The sequence below is a fragment of the Hordeum vulgare genome, chromosome 3H (genome assembly GCF_904849725.1).
Source record: "Hordeum vulgare subsp. vulgare chromosome 3H, MorexV3_pseudomolecules_assembly, whole genome shotgun sequence".
Lineage (NCBI taxonomy): Eukaryota > Viridiplantae > Streptophyta > Magnoliopsida > Poales > Poaceae > Hordeum > Hordeum vulgare.
Window position 1 is genome coordinate 557,767,803 of NC_058520.1, and position 23,120 is coordinate 557,790,922.

General features: G+C 42.2%; 1 protein-coding gene and 1 pseudogene across 2 annotated transcripts; one reads left to right on the plus strand and one right to left on the minus strand.

Annotated features, from left to right (window-relative positions):
• Window positions 1-5,928: 5,928 nt before the first annotated feature.
• On the minus strand, window positions 5,929-13,175 carry LOC123445027 (probable thimet oligopeptidase). 2 transcript variants are annotated; one of them, XM_045121942.1, is made up of 20 exons: window positions 13,003-13,169; window positions 12,623-12,744; window positions 12,104-12,267; window positions 11,652-11,742; window positions 11,125-11,304; window positions 10,737-10,814; window positions 10,463-10,543; window positions 9,745-9,837; window positions 9,467-9,547; window positions 9,201-9,363; window positions 9,000-9,120; window positions 8,551-8,623; window positions 8,169-8,276; window positions 7,884-7,981; window positions 7,741-7,786; window positions 7,250-7,346; window positions 6,834-6,907; window positions 6,652-6,756; window positions 6,482-6,562; window positions 5,929-6,363 (listed from the first exon to the last, which is right to left on the minus strand). In XM_045121942.1, exons 1-20 carry the CDS (start codon window positions 13,127-13,129, stop codon window positions 6,253-6,255), a joined length of 2,094 nt encoding a protein of 697 aa, XP_044977877.1. In that variant the 5' UTR covers window positions 13,130-13,169; the 3' UTR covers window positions 5,929-6,252. The 2 variants fall into 2 exon arrangements, 1 of the variants encoding a protein (XP_044977877.1); XR_006631049.1 differs by lacking the exons at window positions 5,929-6,363; window positions 6,482-6,562; window positions 7,250-7,346 and having other exon boundaries at window positions 6,663-6,756; window positions 13,003-13,175.
• A 362-nt stretch (window positions 13,176-13,537) lies between these two features.
• Window positions 13,538-13,663, plus strand: LOC123445892 (annotated as a pseudogene).
• The last annotated feature ends 9,457 nt before the right edge of the window (window positions 13,664-23,120 follow it).

Here is a 23,120-nt window from a genome sequence, read left to right on the forward strand (position 1 = left end):
TTGAGGTCCGAGGCACCACCAAGCTTCTAGGGGTACCAAGTATCCAAGGGTAATAAACTTCTCAACTTATCACTTCCACGTATCACCGTGGAGAACTCAAACCAATGCAACTAATGCAATGGCAAGAACACACAAAGTGGTCAAGTCCCTCACACTCAAATCCCTCCACAACAAAAAAAGCTATGGAGAAATATGAGAGGAAGAACAAGGAGCTCACAAAGAACTCCAAGATCAAGATCCAAGGGGTTCCCCTCACATAAAGGAGAAAGTGATTGGTGGAGATGTGGATCTAGATCTCCTCTCTCTTTTCCCTCAAGAACTAGTAAGAATCATTGGAGGGATTGAGAGTTAGCAAGCTCTAAGAAGGTCAACAATGGGGGAAGAATACGAGCTCAACGGATAGATAAGGTCCAATGGGGAAGAAGACCTCCTTTATATAGTGGGGGAACGAATCCAACCGTTACCCCCACTCACAGCCCGACTAGAGCGGTACTACCGCTGCTCGGAGCGGTACTACTGCTCCCAGAATGTCCGAGGGAGCGGTAGTAAAAAATTACTACCGTTACTACCGCTCCGGGGGCGGTACTACCGCTCCACGAGCGGTACTACCGATGGCACCAAGAGCGGTACTACCGGTGGATACTGAAAGTGCTCTAACTTTCGTATACGAACTCCGAATCGAGCAAACTCAAGCCTGTTGAATTCACAACAACAAGAGCTATTCAACAGCGACATAAAATCTTAAGAACATGCAGTTAGAAAATGTGAATGATATAGAGAAGTGAGACCTCTATGAATGAAGAACCGGCAAATTACTTTCAACATCGAAAACATCATAGAAGATGCATATGGACTCCGTTTTCGATGAAATCGAGCTTGTAATGAAGATGACCATAAGCTCTAAAACTCAAAAAGAGAAACACCAAACAAGAACCAAGAAATATGATGCAAGGATGCAAATGGTTTGAGCTCTCAATGAACGATACGATCAAGCTACTCACTTGAGAGCCCCCCCTTGACAGTATGACAATCTATCCTAAAATAAAATAAAAACTATCAAGGGCAAACCTATACCTTGCACCTAGTCCTCTTGAGCTAGATGATGATGATCTTGGCTTCCTCAAGATGGACCACCTTTATTGATTGCCTTGTTTTGACGAAGACTAGTTGATTGCTCCTTCATACTCACTATGGGTGAGCCACTCTTCAGCACATCTTCACAAGTTCATTGCCACCACAATGGACGGCAAGCTTCAAGCATGATATCTTCGTGATGCTCCACTTGAACTAGCACACCGCAATCTTGATGACGGTCACCACTTGATGTCATCCTTCATAGGTTGAATGAGATCTTCCTCTTGACGCAAACTCATGGAGACACACCTAACCCCACATAGAAATCTCAGAAGTACCATGGGTTAGTACACAAAAGCGTTATGGACAATGCTTACCATACCATGGGATCACTTGATCCTCTCGATACATCTTGTACACTTTGTGTGTTGATCATCTTGATTTACTCTTTGCTTAGTCTTGATCAACCTTGTGTCTTTATGACCAATCTTTGGATAATACCTTGAATACCACCTTGGTCATCATATAAACTCCTTGACACCAATATATGGACTTCAAGAAGTGCCTATGGACAAATCCTTCGAATATAACTTAAGGCAACCATTAGTCCATAGGGATTGTCATCAATTACCAAAACCACATATGGATAAATATGCTCTAACAGATGAGTACTCACGGTTTCTTTGCACCTTCTTTTCCTCTTGATACGATTGCTGCGATTAGTTGGCGGAGCCTAGGAGATGGCTTATCCCGCCGACGATGACTACTACCCCGGCGAAGCCTACTACTACGTGGAGGTCGCCACCACGAGTAGTTTAGGAGGTTCCTAGGCAGGAGGCCTCGCCTCTTGATCTATGTTATATTTGTGTTAGCCTTCTCTAAGGAAAAACTTGATGACTTATGTTTGTACTGAGATAATATTTGCTTCCGCTTACTCTTTTGTATTCGAGCCCTCGAGGCCCCTGGCTTGTAATATGAAGTTTATATGACTTTAATTTGTGTTTAGAGTTGTGTTGTGTTATCTTCCCGTGGCTCCCTAAGCTTGGTCATACGCATTTGAATGTACGATTAGCATACGATAAAATTGGGGACGTCACACGCATGGTGTGGTTTGAACGCGGGGCAGACACGTGCACCAGAAAGCGTCGCGAACGGTGCTCTCTCGGTTGTCGCATCGCTTCAATGACAGCATTAGTGAGAGGTTGCGTCTGATCTGGTCAGGCTAGAATGCCGCCACTGATGCTCTCGAGCGGCACTGACTGTTTCCGTCTGGAAGCGCACGCGAGCGAGGAAGGTTTTCTTTGGTGGGACATGACGGTGAGAATCGGGCGCGACAGCGGTCCCCCCCCCCCTCATGTTTGTGGCTGCTTTGCGGGAAACATCACGGGCGGACCGAACAGGCTCGCGTTGGATGGCTTCCACGGTCTAGATAGCGTGATCCAGACAGATGCGCGCACTTTGAGGGTCGGTGTTGGAGATGCACTAAGGCCATATATTAAATAGCATAGGTCCTTACAAAAAACGAAAATTACATCCAAATCCTTTGGGGTGCCTAGTCATCCTCCTCATGCATCCATCGACAACGCGTCATGTGTAAAGCTCATTGCGGTCTCTGGGTCTCGATCTCAATGGAACCAACTTATTTAAAGCCAAAAGCTTGTAGAAGTAGCAACTGTAAAGTCATCGATGTAGACCAGATGACGTCGGCGACCACAATAACATATCAAAATTGTCGGCCTGGAGAAGAAAACCCCAAAAAGTGCATGGAAACTTCAAAGATCATGAGCGTTGGTCAAATCCACTGAAGACCAAGATTAGCTGGATCCTAGAAGACTTGGAGACACGCCTCTGTATGCTCTTTACCGGTGATAAGCGCACCAACGGAAAAAAAGATAGAACGGGGATGACATTATTCCTACACTAAGACAACATCGCTGCCTCGTCGCCCTAAACCAGACACATGTACCTCCTAGGAAAAATATGAAGCAAGTCTCCCACGTTGTTACACGCCAGATCCCGGCCTGAGGTCGAGCACGCCACCATACAGGGCCCATATAATATTGATAAACGTGATTTTATTTTGGAAGTATACTTTTCTCAAATTTTGTTCCCATTTTGAGAGATATTGCCTTACAATAAAAAAATAACAATTCACTTCAATGCGACACACATCATTTCATACCTATGGGTTTGATCCCTAGTAGACTACACAACCACTCTAGACGGAGAATGTACGTTTGGCTCCCGAGCACCATGGGGGCCTTTTTTGAAAATAATTTAAAATTCAAACTTTTTGGTTTCAAAAAAAATTTGAAAAAAATATGCAAGTAAACATGGATGTTATGTATATGTGTGTAAAATTTCAGGATGAAAAACGCTGAAATGCGATCTGTAAAAAAAAGACAAATTCATGACCTGAGAGGATAAATAGTATCATGTGTCAAAAACCTTCAGAATTGTCTTTTTTGCACATCCCTCATATCAAGTATTCTGCCCTGAAAATTTACACACATGTGTGATAAGCCCTCACATATCTCTGTATTTTTTTCAGAATTTTTTAAAATGTAAAAATATAAATTTTTATAAAATTTGAATTTTAAATTTAAAGGCCTCCATAGAGGTCGAGCTTCAAAAGCAATTTTCGCGACAACTTAGATTTACACTCCATATAGATGGTTGACAGCTGACACATGTGCTGGAAGTGCTCTTGTGAGGACACGCCATTGTGCAGGCGATAGTGTAGTTGTACCGTTACAACTTCACGAACATAGGTGATGTTGTTAAGATGTTGGTTTCGGACATACTAATGTATTATTTTATAAGATCTTTATGAATAACTAATAAAGCAGATGCATTCTTATTTTCAAAAAAAAAAAAAAGAACTTCACAAACACAGCTGATGTGTTTCCTCGTGGCTTAGTTGTCAGAAATAGATTATCACTCTGATTCACGATTGGCGTTGCCTTGAATGGATTGTCGTGTACATACACGCATCATGAAAGCAGCATGCATGCACGGCCATTATAAAGGCAAACGGATGAGAAGATATCTCATACAAAAAGCTACTCCCTCCGTTTCTAAATATAAGTCTTTTTAGAGGTTCCACTAGTAGACTACATACGGATGTATATAGACATAGTTTAAAGTGTAGATTCACTCATTTTGCTCCGTGTGTAGACTCCTAGTGGAATCTCTTAAAAGACTTATATTTAGGAACGGAGGGAGTAATACCTACGTTTCTAAATATAAGACGTTTTGACATTTTGATTTAAACTGTTCCCTTCATTCTAAAAGTTGCACTAAATCAATGACATTCAATATGGATCCAAAACAGGTAGTGAGGATGTATCACATATCTGTCCGGCACACATGTCCTACCTGGTGTAATTAGCATGTGGTACCAATGATATTGCTGATTTTATGAATCGGAAAGTTGTGCAAGTGTACAGAGCTACCTTCCATATGGAGTTTTTCATATCGCACTACTCCCTCCGTTCTTAAATATAAGACATTTTAGAGATTGCACTATAAACTACATACGGATGTACATAGACATATTTTAGAATATAGATTCACTCATTTTGCTCCGTATGTAGTCTTTTAATAGAATTCTAAAAGGTCTTATATTTTGGAACGGAGGGAGTAGAAAACAAGGCTTGCCAACTCATACTTCTAGTACAAACCCACATGCTTCCTTCCTTTCAGACGCACACACAGAGGGGAACAAATACTACTCCCTCCGTTCCTAAATATAAGTCTTTTTAGACATATTTTAAAGTGTTGATTCACTCATTTACTTCGTATGTAGACACTTAGTGAAATCTCTTAAAAGACTTATATTTAGAAACGGAGGGAGTACATGTTGATTGATTCCTTTAGAGGGAATGAGTGTGGTGTAGCATATGACAGAATTGTGAATTAGACGCAAACGGCTTTCATGATAGGACGACGCTGTTCTAGAGGAAGTGGTAGTCTTGCATAAAACTATTCATGAGCTTCACTCTAAGAAATTTGACAGAGCTATTTTCAAAATAAAATTTGAGAAAGCTTGTGATGAAGTGAAATGACCTTTCTTGCAGCAAGCTCTTCACATGAAGGCATTGCTATGTGCGCGTCAATGGAGAGCTTTGTCCAAGATAGCAGCGTTGGGGTTAAAGTTAATGATGTCATCGATCATTATTTTCAAACTTGGAAAGGGATTGCGACGCGGGGAATTGTTGTTTTCTGACTAGGAGAAAACAAATCTCTTTCCTTCTTCCCCATTTCCTAACCTTTCATCACAAATTTATCCAGAATCTGCTATCGCCTAGTAGTATAACAAACTTTTCTGAAAACTGACTAGCAAAGGTTCATCCCAAATTGAGTATTAGAAATGAATTATCAAACATTTGATTCCTTACTGACAAAGAATCTTTTGGTACACTTGAAAGGAATTATCACCCTAAGTTGTTAACATGTCATAGCACGTGAATAATTTCTGTCGTCCAATTTTGACAACCTTGTTGCTCTATTTCCTTCCTACCTGGTTTGCCTTTGAAATATCAATCACTTCATTTGAAATTACTACCACTGTAAAATAATATAATACTTCCTTTGTCCCAAAATAAGTGACGCAAATTTAGTACTAAGTTAGTATAAATTTTGTACTAAAGCAGCTACACTTATTTTGAGACGGAGGGAGTATGTTTTAGATCATTGTTTTAGATCTCAATTATCTAAAATGTCTTACATTAGTTTACAAAGGTAGCACAAGATAAAGACTATTATCATATACTCCCTCCGTAAAAAATATAAGAGCGTTTATATCACTAAAGGGTGCATTAAAGAAATATACTTTAAAACAATTGCTCAAAGTTTCCTTCAAAGTATCAACTTTGATGTTGCAAGGTTTTAAAGTGAAAGCTGCTAAGACATGCTTCATGTTGACAACAACATATTCTGGGCTCATCGTTCACGCTCCCTTGCCACATAAAGAAACTAGTGCTAGACGCTAAAAAGTGTAACGCCAAGAAGTTGAAATCCTGAGTAGGTTAGTGTCAGGAAATAACTATTCTAAGAGAGCTTGGCACAAACATACATTAACCATCAACAAGATCTGGAATCAAAATCAACAATAATCATTCCTCTAAGAAAAGAACTACCTAAACGGTAATCAAACTTCATGGGCTGCATGATCTTTCACAAAGTGTTCCTTGTTCTGCTCTGAATGAAAGGCTGCAGGGATGGTTCTCTTCCTAAGTAGTCAGTTATGATCTCAAGCGGATCTTCTGAGCCTCCTGGAGCCAATACCTGGAATGATGAAAAATAATTTTTGAGCAACTGTCATGAATGCACAATCAAATTAATACACCTAGAAGAGCATCATTGTACTGAATCGGTGACAATTAATATGGACCGGAGGGAGTACCTTATTTCTAAACCTCAGCCCTGCATGCTGATTTAGCAAGTCATCTTTAAACTTTGTCACGAATAGATCAGCAGCAAACACCTGCATGTTTTTATAAATCTATATCATTTTCTATCATTTCAGAATAAATGCTGGAAATAACAGGCCTCTAGAGTAGTGTTAGCTCAGACCTCGCTCCATATGTAACTGTAGCACACAGCGTCGTAGCCAACAGCAATACGAGGAAAGCATGAAGCTGGGCTGGTCCCTTCCAACAAAGGTATCCCCAACATTACCTGAAAAAGTAGCAATTCACCTTCAGTGGTCATAAGTAAAACTAAAAGTAGTGAATCAAAGATGGTTTAGAATGTACCTTTGGATGGAGATCTTTGATCAAGTCATCAATGTCCACATTCTCATTTGTATGTATTATCTGATCAACAAGGCCTGGTAAAAGCAAAAGTGCAGATGACAACTAAGGAACAAGAGGGCTACCATATATGGTACACACTTTTTGTCATAATTAAATAAAATAACAAGGATGAGAAAATAAACAAGGAAACTGGAATGAATTTATGCTGTTCAAATAGCAGTGTGCCTAATGGGTGTAAAATTAAGACATACTGTTACTATACTCAAGAAGGAGGATAATTGACAGGGACATGAAGTGTCGGGGAAGTTCGGGTGATGTTAGCAAAATATATCGGTTTGTAGGAGTATCAGAGCTAGATAATATTTTCAGAACTATTATTTCCATTTCCATGCTTTTAGAATAAAATATTGACTCACACAAAAGGATCTCTTGCTTCAGTTTCAGGCCAGCAAACATATCACGCCTTCTTTTCAGTGACTGGCAAGCTTCACTAGTGACAGACTTTGTAATGTCCTACAGTGATGAGAATAGAAAAGGCTTCAAGTACTAGTTGGAACAAGCTTCACCAGATTAACAAGAACTTGTTGAAGTTTTTTTTTTTTTTTGGTTCGTCATCAGATTCACTTTATGCAAAGAAAACAGAAAATATGGTCATAGCAACCAGCTCCTATACTATTATTTTTAGCTTGGATTCTTGAGCCAGGCAAAGAAACAAACATTGTTTCTTATCCATGAACTCGGTAGCTGTAGTCCGGTTGTCCCATTGCCTGAACAACTCAACTGCCTTAATATTTCATACAGGTTACACACTAGAACCAGTTCTCTTACGCATTAATTCTTGTTCCTGGAAATTCATAGAGTTTGAAGATAGTTTCAGTACAAAAACATCATGTGATATTTTCATCACCTGATGGAAGCCGGACATCATTTTCAGAGAAATGCTCTCATAACACCTGTGATGGCAATGTTACATTACATGCAAGAAATGGTATCTTCCAAACAATTATACACAATATTAGCATGTTACTGACAAAAAAGAAATACGCCTACCAGTTCTCAAGTAACAGGCTTGGAATTTCAGCAAAGTCTCCCTCCAGACGGAGACTTGAAAATCTAGAAAAGGTGGCTCTGTTCGATATGTGATGAACCTGCAGGATATTGAAATGATTGGTACAATTACTTCTATTTAATATTGAGCATGCGAGTAGATAATTAACAGTTTGACATCGATCAGAACCCAGTTTCTCCTTTCAAGGGTAGAACTTAAAAGAGATTGTGATGATAAGAATATTTCTGGTTTAAGAATTTAATGCGAGAGAGTTGAGGTTAGTCTACCACGTGGCTGAATTCATGGAATATCCTGACAACTTCAGGGAACCGCAGCAATGCTGAATTCCCATCAAACTCTTTTGGGCATTGAGATAATAAGACTGCAACTGGAACCTGTCGCAACAATTACTGAATTAACAGAGTGAAATAATTTGTCATTGAAGTGGATTTCAGATGTATTTGCCATTGATTTTAGATATTACTACATAATTAGACACACCAGCATGTAACAGTTCAAACTGCCCAAAGTCTTCAATTAACTATGCTTTAGTAAGAAAAGCTTACATCACAAGGTTGACTAGTAAAGTAATAATCCTTTGAAAAAGTGGTTCTAACAGGAAAATCATGCTAAAATTACAGTAACAAATATAAAGATTCTCTGAGTTACCTTACGTGAACCATTAGAACACAGGCATCCATTCTGAAGTGTCACAACACAGGTGTGGCCATATTTTCCTTCCCTGTAAAGCCAAGCTACGGATTAAATCATCTTGTTTGTCAGACAAGCTCACGTGGAAGTGCATGTGCTTCTGACTTCTGTATTGTGCTCTGTTAATTATTGTTCTTATTTCTTTCATGGGCTTTCAATCTGCATTTGTTTGAGACAATTTTTTTCTTGGAAATGTATGTTTGAGACCTAGGACAATTGGTTTCCCTCGGTTGACATCCATGACAAACCATGCAGCAGAGGTATAAGACAGGAACCAGCTTTCCCTAAATTTCCTAATTGAGAAGTTGCCGGTCGACTTTCGGTATTTATATTCAATTAAATTTTAAAATAGTATCATGATGGCAATAAATTTATTATGACTCCACTACTAACCATAGAAAACAAACCTGGAAAATATATCAAGAAAAAAGTAGCCCAAAAGATCACTTGAATTTGCATCCCGAACAGAAAAGAGACGAACTGTATCATGCCAAACCACCACATCCTTAATTTCTTCAAATTGTAGTGCTGCCAGAGAAAACATGGCAAATATGTTCATACTCAATGATGGATATTTGTGTTGTATTGTTTAATGGGTAAAATTGTACCAAATAGATCCTGGAACATCTTCAACATTCCTGATATGACCAGCTTAACAGGGAAATATCGTTTAATTTCACCAATGTCAAGATCAACCTTGTGCTGTTCGGCTCTTTTCATGTAGTATAATAAATCTTCCATGCCAAATTGAGCATCTCCTTCCTCCTTCATCTGAAATTAGAAGACCAAGAACAAAGATTCAACTGATTAATTAAAAGAGCATGATCAATCGAAAAAAATGAAAGAAACCAAAAAGAGAGAGCTGTTTACATACCTTCAGATCTTTTAGTAAGGTAAGCTCTCTATTAGCAAGATCACCTAATTGTTCTGACATTTCCTCCAGAAATTCTAACACCTGTAGCGGAAAGACCTTTAGAACATGAGTGTTTACTTAGTGTCATACGCAGATGCAAGTAGACATGAGAAGAGATGCCTAAAACACCATCTGTTGAGCTCACTAGTTCAGTCTTGGTATGGAAGAATGCATTTGCTAGGCACAGTTAGCTAAAATTGGAAAATTTCAAGCAGATTTGACAACAGGAAAGTACAAACCTTCCTTGATGTCATTGGCATTCTTGGTTCAATAGCAAAATCAGAATAGTTGGAATACCCGAGCAATCTCGCAAGCCTGTGTCTTATCTGAACCTGAATATAAAAACTGTAAGCTGTCAGTTCCATGACTCCAGCCTACATTGAAATTATGCATGCAAAAGATGAAATTATAATTCCGTTTTGATCATTCAATAGTTACTTCAAACAATTTTAGTAAGGGTCAGTTCTTTTGGTGGCTTTTTTGAGCTTCTAGAATAAGCTGCCCCCTACCCAGCTTATTCTAGAAGGCTAAACACAAATATTTTTTTAGAAGTCTACAAGTCAAGTCTTAATTAGCAGACTTTTAAAAAAATAAATTTGATTGAGCTTCTAGAATAAGCTGGGTAGGGGATAACTTAGTCCAGCTTATTCTAGAAGCCAGCAAAAGAACTGGCCCTAAGTATGGATATCAGTACCTTCCTTCACATTCCCCACCTGAATAACCTAAGAAGCTCACTTTCAACTAATCAAGCATAACTATTAACTAGTGCAATTGCCACATGTTGAAAGTAAAGTAATGAAATTCCCTATTTCAAGGATCTAGAACAATGCAAGCGAAGGTTATTAATAAATGCAATGTAGAATTGAGTGATGCTACACCTATGAGATGAAGTGAAATTGGTAACAAAAGATACAAGTTTATGAAGTTAAAGATACAGTTGGACATATGGGGGGATACCAATTTTTCCAGGATGGCCACATTCTGTTTTCCGCCTTTCTGGCCATAAGCAACAGCAATCAGCTTCCTGGTAGAACCAACCTTGACAACAATACAGAAAAACAAAGTTAGCAGCTACTGCATAGTACACACACATGGCTCTAGTAGAAAATTACCCTACTGTAAGTAATCTATATTATACTCCAGTATCAACTATTAAGTTGTCAAGTAACTGTTCACAGGGACACTAGACTAAAATGTACAGGTGCATGATAAGCAGAAATGTGGAACTGACCTTGCAATGTTCAAGAATTGGAGTGACATGGTAACTGGTCAACAGAACCTTGCGCTTTCCATCTGTTTCTTCCAGATCCTGAGTTGAACAGTAATAGTAAATGTTATTAGGAAGAAATGCCATGATTGTTTTGTGTCCACACTAAACACTTACTCCCTCCGATCCATAATAAGTGTTGCAGTTTTAAACTAAGGTTGAACTAACCTTAGTTAAAAAATGCGACACTTATTTTGGATCCATCTAAACATGGAGTCAGAAAATGATAACAGATTGTTTCAACATCCCAAAGTCTGCATGTCATACTTCCAAAAGACACACTCATTTAAGCACAATGTTGGAAGGGTGATGTGAACCCTCTGAAGTTTGTTTACTGCATTGCATAGCTTACCTTTAAGAATTCAAGAGGCATTCCAGCTAATTCTTCCTCGCTTAACAGAACAAATTTGGTCAAATCATTCATGTTTTGAATATACTTCAAATTTAAGTCATCGATAAGAGATTTCAACTTCTCCATTTCTTTCCTCTTGTTTTGCGTTAGTTTTGCTCCGTTGCGTTCAAACTCTCTCACCTGTCAGCATAATGAGACAAGTCAGCAACCAAACCAACTGGGTCGAGCAGTTTCACAAAAATATTTGTATGCAACATTGTGTAGTCTCTATCCTTAAAAAAAAATTTAGCCAGTTTATAATTTCCACTTCAGCTTTGATCCAATATTAACAAAGAACTGAGATTTTCCCTGTGTGCTAACAATGACTATGAAGATTAAATTGAGTAGATGCAATGAGTGTCTAACAAGAATAATCAAAGTATATCCTAAAAAGAAGATATATATGGACATCAACAATACTGAGACTGAGATAAATATGGACAAATGGATCCTAAAAAGAAGATATACAGCTTTCGAGTGTCATATACCAGGCACTGGACAAATCTTGTTTCTTCCGGACCTATTCTTTCACCTCTCTCTGTGAATGCCTTTACAACACGATACACATCCTCACGCTGCCTGGTCACCTTGCAGGAAATAACAAGATTCTTACACTACATGTTCAACATAATATATTTGATTAAAAAGGTCAGTAAAAGGGAATTCAGCTTCTTTTAAGAATGCTCATTTCCAGTCATATATATCCATATGATTTATAAAACAACGAAAAGGCTGGCACTGGGGTGATATTTCTATATTAGAAATGCTCACTGCACTGTGTGAATAGTTTGAGTATCATAGCTTCATAGCCATCAGGTTATGAACCAACATGCACAATTTCTCATGATTTTCAATAGTACATAAATGCCTGTTTGGAAAACCTATAATGGCCCATGGTAATATCCAACAGGTGATATAATAAATGTACATAACAATGCACCTGCACAGCAGAAAGTGGGAATCCAATCGCTTCTCTGCTTCAGCACTGGCCCTGCATAACTCTTCAGAAGGTGACACCATCCTTGGGAGCACACATGCTTGAACCAGAGGGAACTGCTGAGCATCTAATTCTGCCAGCGGTGCTATGGCATTAGCGAAGCTGACCTGCAACAAAACACATGATGCAGCCAGATAGAAATCTCAGCCAGTCTGTGATGTTCTCCGAGCACATGGTATATGAATATCAAGCTTGCATCCAGCAAGATCTAGTGTAGTTAATTTTATCCGGATGTATCCACGACACATGGTGAAATACTGACATGGTGTCTACTTCTGTACGACAATCAGATTGTGTGCGTGGAATGGAAATCGGAAACCACGCCAAGCCTTCAACACTAAAGTTACATTCCATAAAAAACAGACTGTTGATAAAAACGCACGCCTAGCCTTCCACATCAAAGCTGCATTCCGTTAGACAGCTGCTGATAAATGCAGTGGCATCACATTGTTGCGTACATACCTTATCAAGGGGGACTGCCGCCACGGCATCATATGTTTCCTTGGACTTGGCAATAATCCGGTCGGCCAATCTCTTGATCTCGGCTGCTGAGAGGTTGACCTGCGCACTAAACCCTGGAAGCTCTGCAACAAACCAAGACATTAACTACTCAGAAACCACACCAGCAAATATCCATGTCACAGTAAGAGCCAAATTCCCCGAACCAGAATTCCCCGAGTCTCGGGCGTCAATTTCGCACAGCGAAAGGGCGAAATAAACGCGACATATGCTACATTGCCGCGCGATTGAACAGAGACACCGTAGGCCTACGCAGCTCGAGCAACACCAGAGCGTCCACACGAGCTCGTATCCAAAATCCCCGAGGGTTTCGCGGCGCTCACCTTGCCGCTTCCTCCGGCGATGGGCGGCGACGGCGGAGAAGGCGAGGTTGAGGCCGACGGCGACGAGCGCCGCCGCGCCGGCCACGGCCACCACGCCCACGCGCCTCTCCTTCCTCCGGGGAGACATGGCCTCCGCCTCCGGAAGGTCCTGGGGAAGGAGGGGGGGCGAAGCAGCTGAGCGAGGGAAGGGATGAGAGAGGAGAGAGAGGCGTTTCGGTGGCGGAATGGGCGACGCGAGCGAGCGGAGGTCACGAGGGCACCCGAGGCGGCCGCTGGATCCCGCGTGGGCGGCCGGATGATCCACTGCACGTTTTTTTTTCGGCCTGCGTAGACTGAGCCGAGGCAGGCCTCGGCAAAAAGGCCAGGCCCAGTCGGGGATACCGCCGTCGTCGAGGCCCATCCAAGAGGGCAGGAGCTCCCCGCGTGCGCGGGAGGAAAGCAAGCAGCTAATTTCGTTTGGTGACGCCTCGCCGAGCGAGGAGGGGACCGAGGGCGCTGAGGGTAAAGATAGAGGGGCGGGGCAGCGTTTTAACACATACCTTTCTCGGCTTTTGGTTAAGATCAAGTGTAGTATCTGTTCTTATCAGTTTGATATCTGATATGTGAGGTATACTCTTACAATGATATCAAATTTATTTTTTATGAGGAAGGGTCAACCATAATGGCTTAGTTTAATATATGATATGTGAGGTATACCCTTACAATGATATTAAATTTATTTTTTGTGAGGGAGGGTCTACCATAGTGGCTTGCCACTGGGGCCCTCGGTCGTCGCTAGTGCGTTGCACTATTGTATGGGCTGGTAGGTTTGGACCGTCAGCTTGGGTATAGCGCGCCTCGTCGTGCTTGTGTTGGTGGTCGTTGATATCCTTGTTGGTCGATTGGTTACTATACCGTGATTTTTTTTAAACTCCCTTCGTCTTAAAATAAGTGTCTAAACTTTGTACTAGCTCTAGTATAAAGTTGTATTAAGTTTGAGACAGTTATTTTATAACGGAAGGAGTATGTGGCAACATTGAGCCCAAAACGGACACTATAAGGGCTTGTTTGAGACTGCTTCAATTCACCAAAATCAGCTTCACTTCATCAAATTCACTTGGAAGCAGTTTCATACAGAAGCTATAGCATTATCAAAAGAATGTTTGGCTTTCATCTAGCTCCAGCTTCAAAATATAGAAAATTTGATGAAAAGAATCTATTTGAAGGGGTGTTCACTTACTAGTGGCAGTGGTGGATAATTTCCCCAACTCCAACTTTCAAAGTTTTTTGAAACACCCTCTCAGGAGCTTCATAAAAATTTTAAAGTTGTATCTCAGATTCTAGTTTTTTTACGGAGCAGCATACCATGGATTTACTCCGTTTGGCTTATTTTTTATGGAGCAGAGCTAAATTTTAAAGAGCATGTCTCAAATAGGCTCTAAATCCTATGAGTTGCTTTTGGTTTCATATACAAGGGCTTACTTTAGAAAAAACACATTACGACTCTCAATCTGCCACTTGGTTTAAGAATCTAACCCACAACTTCACAACAGAACGCGTCGGCCCGACCCAGCTACTTCGTCCCGAGCGGTAAAGAAAATCTGACGGCCGTTAACGCCACGCCGTCACTGCTGCCCGCTGGCTCGAGATCAGCCACGTCAAAAAAAGATCATTTCTATACTTAGTGTTTTTGCCACTGTAAGAATTTCAGCTTCATGCGAAATGTCATAATCGCAAAGTGATGTTTTTTTGCTACTCGTGACACGAATTTGATGGTTCCGTGGATAATTAGGTGCTACTCGTGACACGAATTTGATCAGATCGAGACAAGGAGGCTAGGAACTATGACTAACAACCTGTCTCTTCTAGTCTTTGTTGCAGCGACCGCAGGATAAGGGACGGGACCTCGGACTCGGAGAGACAGCTAGCTGGCGAATCCACGTACGTACTACACTTGGGTAGTGGCTTGCCTCCGTGGGTGTTTTATGCCAGCTGATAAAAAGCGTTGGATTCTGGATCGGATGGTCCAAGACTCGGGTCAAACGGAGGCATGCCCGGTGCACGGGTGGTCCGTCCCCCGGCTCCCATACATACAGCAGTGCACAATCGACCCTACCTACACGCACCGCATGCGCATGCACGAAGCAATCGCCATGCTCCTACTCCCTCCGTTCCTAAATACTCCGTCCGTTCCTAAATATAATTCTTTTTACAGATTTCATTAATAGACTATATTGGGATGTATATAGACATATTTTAGAATATAGATTCACTCATTTTGCTTCGTATGTAGTCTTCTAGTGAAATCTCTAAAAAGACTTATATTTAGAAACGGAGGGAGTATACATCTTTTTAAAGATTTCACTAGGAGACTACGTACGAAGCAAAATGAGTAAATCTACACTTTAAATATGTGTATATATATTTGTATGTAGCCCCCCAGTGAAACCTTTAAAAAGACTTATATTTAGAAACGGAGGGAGTACTTCAGATACCGTGACGCGTGTGGCACGCGGGGGCATGCAGGCAAACGCGCGCGCGCGCTCGGTCGTGGCCGTGGCGCGCACTGGCATCGGCATGGGCACGCGCACGACGGCGCCCAGTTGATCGATCGACACCGTGAGGCCACCGGCGCGTCGACCGCGGGCACACTGTGTCGACACCCTACGTAGACGTACACAGTGCAGAGACTAGTCCTAGTCCTGCACATGCATCATGCATGTGTTGATCCGGCCACCTAGCTAGAGGGTTCTCCGGCACGTCCGGTCTTCGAGCCCTAGCCTCCTATAGGTCCAGGAACAGAACGGCCGACCGGGCCTATCCATTGCCGTACGTATACCATGTCACGACAGCCACGTCCTGTACGTACGCACTCAGGAGTTTGGGGTACCAGCTGCCGACTTGCTCCATGCTGCCATCAGCTGCTCGCTCCGAATCCTTCTGGAACATGCACGCGACGGACACAAGGTAGCGAGCTGAGTGATGCATGTTGGCACAACTAAGCTCAATTCCACGCCTTCTTTTTCTCAACCATGGCTATCTTTTTTCCAAAAAAAAAATGCAAGCTACGTGCATGCATTGGACGGCTTGATTTTCCAGACTAATTTTTTTAACGTATCGTAGTATGAGATATGTTATTTATTGCCAAATGGACGCCATGCTGTGATCGATGGAGAAAAGACTTGGCAAAGCTAAGCAGCCTAAGCTAATTGATTAACCTCAAAGCGGGCATGGACAGAAGGATTTCCAGACCCTTTTGTCACCTGCCCTATCCCAAAAGAGAGAGCCTTTGATCTCGAAATCTAATCTTGTGTCAACAAAGAGCGGCAAGCACGAAAAAGATTCACCGCGCGGGAGGAACGCGACAAGGTTGCTCGATCCGACCATCTCACCGGAGCGGGGTTTCCGCAGGCAAATGGAAGTGCATGCACAGTAGGGCCACGTTCAGCCAGCGGCAGACCAAGGGCTAAACACCAAAAAAAAGGGGGTCGATCGTGTCAGCAATGCACTATAGCGTGCATTCACGAATGGACGTATGGTGCTCTTCTCATAGGCTACTTTATACAATTATATACTCCCTCTATTTCATAATGCGGTGTATCTATGTTCTTCGAGATTTAAGTTTAATCATAAATCTAACTAATGTGAGTGACTGCGGTGGGAACAAAAGTTGTATCACTAAAAAGTTCTTTCAGTACGGATTCATTGATATATTTTTGGGAGTGATCTGCACCGACGCGTCGGCCGAAACTTTGGGTCGGCCGCGCGCAGGCCGCACGATCCACCAACCCGCGCGCGTCTGCACCGTTGGATCTTCATGCAACGTTTTTTCTCCGATGCAGCAAAATTTCGATGCGATGCAGCAATTTTTTCAACGGTTGCAACAGAAAACAAAATTTGTAGCAAAAAAAATATCTACATGATCGTAGCAAAAAAACGAAGCTGATGGTACGTGATAGCAAAAGTGAAATGCCGGTTGTAACAAATATTTACGTGACGTGTATGCAACTTTTTTAGTGAACGGTTGCAGCAAAAAATGATGCCGGTTGTAGCAAAAGTAAAAAAACATCGATTGTAACGAAAATTTCAAAGAACTGGAGTTGCAACCAAACGTATATGTAGATTTTTTACTGGACAAATGTAGGAAAAAATAACGCTTGCAGCAAATATGACGTTGGTTGCAATAATTTAAACGAAAAAATGTTGCATGTCGAGTCAGCGGGCGCGCGCCGTCGCGTGCGGCCGGCCGAACGATTCGACCGACGCACCGACCAGAAACGATTCCCTATATTTTTTGTTCATGCCCGAGTCGTCTACGTTTGTTAAATTTCTGGTTAAAATTATATCTTAAAAAACACAAACGCACTACATTATGAAATGAAGGAGTACTTTGTTAGATATAGTTGGTCAAAGTTTGACTTAGAATACGAGGGGAACAATAAACCCGGATAGAGTATGTAGGTGCTTAGCTTGCCTTTGTAGCATGCATGGCTCTGTTCCTATCTACTCAGTTTGGTCCCTTTTTGGCGAATTACTGTAATTTCATTAACACATATTTTTAGCATTCTTTTTAATTCGGTTTTGGTACTCATCAGTCATCTGAAATTCTAAATTGTGTTGGATGATTTCCATAAAGCAACAATGATGAAGACGTCGACGAGGCCTCAAATGAGAGTGACATGTAGCTAGGGACAATGCGGCGGGAGTCGAGGTCTAGTTGTTTGAGTGAACGGGGAAGGGGGAAGGGGGGTTTGCCGACACAAGAAGAACAAGAGGTGGCGGGCCTAGAGGGATGGCCGGGCCCGAAGCAACATGATGTTTCGCGGAGGCCACGGGAAGACGAGCCGGCCAGGCGGTGCATGGTAGCGCCCGCGGTCCATGGAGGATGGGAACAAGTGGTTAGGCTAGAGTGGATCGAGGGGTGTGTGACTCCATCTGCTGGTGTATAGAGGGCGAACAAGCGATTATCGAGACGTCATGCAGCCATGGCGGGTGGCAGGAAGCGATTAGACTCGGAGGGGGTCGAGACGTCGTGCGGAAGAAGATGAACAAAAAGACAGTCCAACGAAGAAGCAATCCTTTTCATAGACGGTCCCATTACAATCAGAACGAATCGAAGAAAGTACCTTTCTACACCCGGGCTCAAATGCTCCTGATGTGAATAGTAAAAAAAGAAAAAACATTCAAACAAAATCTGAATATTTTTTGTGGCGTATTTTAAGAAATGTTTGTTGTGCATGTAAAATTTCATCACGAAATCACATTGATGAACGTCGTGGCAAAAAAAAGTGCTCCAAAATGTGTTTGAAACTAACATTTTTAAAATATCGATTTTGTTTTTTTTACCACGCCATATACCAATGTGATCTCGTGATAAAATTTTGCATGAACAAACAACATTTCTTAAAATATGCCACAAAAATCAGAAATTTTTTAATTGCTTTTTTACTGTTCATGCCAGGAGTATTTGAGCTCGGGTGTAGAAACATAATGTCCCTGAATCAAGTACTGTTAACATCACCACTACTCACAAGCCCGAGATAGATTCATGGGCAATGCGTACTCCAATAAGAGAGCGGCAAAAATTAATGTTTCAACCCTTTGCCTAAAGTTTAGTCAAATGTGATCCCATTTTGATTTTTCATTTGGAATCTGATCCTTTTCCTACCGTCAAGGTTATTGGCGGTAGGGTTGCATAGCTTACCGCCGAGGCTCCTCGCGATAGGTTAAGGCAGCCACCGTAATCTAAGTGTGTTGTTGTTGACGTGTCGTAATGGACATACCGTCAGAGAGGCCGGTGGTAGACTATAAGAAGCTAACGCTGAAAGGCAGTGTGTAACTGGAACTTCCAAAGAAAATGGTAGGGAGTGTAACCCTGCCGTCAGGGATATGATGATAGGTAGCAAATAGGTTTACATGTCCAACATAGTAAATAGGTAGCAAGTAGATAATACCTTGTTTGACATAACCAACACAAATAGCAAATAATTTAACTAAGTGAGTAGTCCAAAGACAACCATTTCACTTGCTCTTCCTTCCCCTCTTGGTGCTACACTCCTCATTCCTCTTCGAGCGGGTGTCATCCAGCTTTTCCGTGCGACAATGATAAGGACGCGCTTTCTGCAACGGGGATGGACTCTTCCAATCTTTCTTCGGCTGTTTCCTCTCTTGTCTTGGGTTGGCTGAGTGGGTGGAAGGCCGCCATCATCGTCGTACTCCTATTCATCACCTCCTTCCCCTTCTTCCCCGGCTTGCTCCTCGTCCTCTTCTTCCTCATCATCTTCTTCCTCGACCTCCTCAACAATGCGAGACGACGAGGCGACATGGCTAGAGGAACCTCCGCCGACGTGGCTCGATGAAGCGAGGGTACGCATCGACCCTCCAGGAACATGAGCATCACCCGAGCTAGCGCACCCGATCATGCCCACTAGCTTGCGACAACGGGTCATGAACTTCTACAACAACAAATAAACAAGAACATAATATAGATCAAGTTTAGGGTTACACATAAAGAATAACATAATAAGGGTCAAGTGTAGGGTGACAAATAAACAAGAACATGGCATGGATCCAATCTGAGGTTACTTAAACATGAGGTAAGGCTAGGAGGCTCGATGTTACCTTCATCGTTCCCCTCAGCTTGCTCTCAGATTCCTCGGTCCCATGGTCACAACTTAGCGCATCAGAGCCATAAAAAATTCTTTTGTCCAGCCCCGAAGCTTGCAAATGTAAGCATCATGAATAAGTAAGTGACACTGGCTAAAGTAGATTTCATCCAACCGTCGGCTCAAAACAAATGAACAGAACTTACCACTCTGTTCATCAAGGGTGCATACTCCCTAAATTGACCTTCAGCTCTCTAATGCTGTCATGGTAGGCATCATCCTCGGAATCATCTTCCTGCAGTGATGCTATATTTTCTTTCGTCCACTGTAGCCTCAGGGGCACACGGTACTTCACGACATCGTCATACCAAATCATGTGTTCCCCGTACTCATCCCAGTCAACCCCTCTCCTCTCCCCATCTTTGCGATACCTCCTCTCGTTCCACGCTTGCACGTGATATGCATGCTCGTGTCCGCAGTATGTGATCGTCTGACAATGCTACCTAATCTTCCTGCAAGAGATAAGAAAAAATAAAACATAAAACATCATAAGAACTTTAAATAGAATGAAAACATGGTAATTGAGAACAATGTCCTCACCATTGGAGGTTGAAGCCACCAGTGTTAGTGCGGCGTGCCAGAGGGGTATGTTGGAACATGCCAAATTATGTGGCCACTCGCTATGGTAAGTGCCACTCGATGGTGTACACACATATCATTGGCATAATGCATCGTCGGGCAAGCTTGTCCGCAGAGCACATCACGTTGAGCTCGAAACCCCAGTCTCAAACGTGGTACGACCACCAGTTAACCTACGAAAAGATTGGTAAGCACCCATGAATGTGGCTGCAAAAAGATTGGTAAGCTCGCTGGTATACCTCGTAAACTGTGAGAGTGTCCAGCTCGTTGGTGAAGACCTTGTACAACACACTGGCCTTGCTCGTGAAGACCTTCACCCCGTCCTAAGCGTACACTGAGGTCAGGTATTGAGTATCGGCGCCATCTTTGCCATACTCCGTGCATGGACATCATTTCATTTTCTTAGGACAACCATCGGCAACCGCTCCCACATCCAAATAGAGAGGGCCCTGACAAATCCACAAATAGCGGAATTTTCTCCCGTCCTTTGTGTTGCGTCATCTAGCTACAAACACCAATTGATGATCAAATGACACAATTCAAAACAGCATACGTACATCCATAAATGAACAATGAAATATTTCTCTTACTAGATGATATAGGTAGGCGAGGTCGACAGACCCCTACATGTACCTTGCATCCCAGTTAGCCAGGAAGTCTACATCCATAGGGCAGTATCCCCCGAGTAGTCTCGAAAGACGACCTCTGTCAGAAAATACCACAAGTAGCCCCTCGCGTACTATTCCATGGTCCTTGCATCGACACCTTACGGGTATATGCACCGATTGTTCTGGATCCAGATGGGTGGTACACCGGATGTTCAGTTATCCTTAATGGCGGGGGTAATCGCGGATGATGGCGATAACCATCTCCCGCCAGTTCCTCTCCACCCGCCCAGTGAGAGCCTGACCCTGGATCAATAGGGTTGCGATCATGCTGAAATCCTCGAGGGTCACCGTCATCTCACCACATGGAAGATGGAAATTGCGCGTCTCGGGCCGCTACCGGTCCACCAAAGTTGTGAGAGCTGAGTGGACGAGCATCGAAGACACACACTTGAACTGAAGCACGAAACCCAATATCCTTCCACTCCTGAAGTACGACGTGTAGCGGTGGTCGTACTGCATCTGAACGGCCTTCGTGTGACCCCTCATCCGCAATGGCAGTAGCATCTGCCAAAATGTAGATGAAAATAGTTAGTAACTTATTTTAGCAAATCCAAATTTTTGGTGCAACAACTAGATTGTAGTTATTACCACTCCATTCACGATATAACGGGCGCGATGACCCTTGTTGAACGCGGGGTCAAGCATGGTGTACTTAGTGCCAATGTTTGTCGTGAGTGTGTGTGTGTGAGGGGGGAGGGGGGCTCCTAAAACAATTGCAAATGAATCATGTCGTATTCAACCAGTGTGCATCATATCATATTCATCAATTGTAGCATATCCAACCAACATCAACCAATAAATATATAATAAAAGATATAATCAACAATGGAATTTGCAAATGAATCATGTTGAATCAAACTAATAACCTAGTTACACTACAAGAAATAGGCTCGTTTATGACAAAAAATAGTGACGGCGGTTTTATTGGTCATAGATCTATGACTAAAATTTACAAAAAGGTCATGAGGTGTCTAAGAGGGTCCAAACTGTAGAAAATTTTGACCATCTCTATCAAGAAGGTCATAATTCCATTGCCCAAAAAGGTCACTGGCATGTGTAGCTCTATTTATGCCTGCATTGTAGGTCCTCGATGACAAAATTAAGAAGGTCATAGGCTTAAATAGAGGTGACTGGATAGAAAACTCAACAATTTCGCCTACGTGTCTTGTATAGGTGTCGACAAGGCCACAAATGGAAAATGAATTTTACGTCCAAAGAAAACGAAAAGTCCCTTTAGCAACATTGTTTGCCATTCCAAGATGCACCCTTGTGCAAAATTGTTTGACTGATTTCCTTCCGATTCCATCTCATTTCCTTCTGATTCAGTAGAAAACCGTTTAAATGACAAAAATAGCTTTAAAGATCAAAATTGAATAAGTTGGTTATCGTCCATTAAATGTGGTAATCTTGAGTGAAACATTTAGTGATGTCCTTTGAGAAAATATTTCTGGTACATGTTCCACAAACCCCTTCTATTTTTAGCACTTCGAAATTATTTTAGATATCACCTTTCTCTAACCAATCAGGACCCATAATCCCTCTCCCTCGGATCACACCACTGCAGACCATCTGAGCCGTTCACGCGGTACGTATCCAACGTCTCTCACCCACCCATCCTTCGTGTGATAAAGACATTTAGATTGGTTTCCTAATGACACTTGAATCCGCAGTACTACGAGATACGTTCGAATCGAAAAAGGTTCCACAGGTCGTATGCTACACATGAATATCCTTTCCCAAAATCAATATCTGCTTGTCGTTCACATACATGTGCATGACGATTTTTTTTTCTTTTAAGAGGAAATGTGCATAAACAAACTTGGTATGCATCTGTCTATGTACTCCCTCTGTAAACTAATATAAGAGTGTTTTGATTACTAAAGTAGTGTTCTAAATGCTCTTATATTAGTTTACGGAGGGAGTACTTGTTAAATCTCGAACCAATCAGGACGCAGAAAACTCTTCCCACAGATCACCCCTTGTAGCCAATCTGAGCCGTCCATGTCTTACCCATGTGACGTCTCTCATTCACCTCTCTTGGAATAATTGGAATGGAAAAAAAGCCCCTTCTCCCCTGTGATCTCTTTGTGTCTCTCTCTCCCCTCACGCGACTCCTCCACCGTCGTCATCTCTGCCACTCGATTCCGGCTAGGGTTTCGGCCACCACCCCTAGGTTCGTCGGGATCTGCCACATCCGCACGCCGCCTGCTCGACGGAATCTCCACGC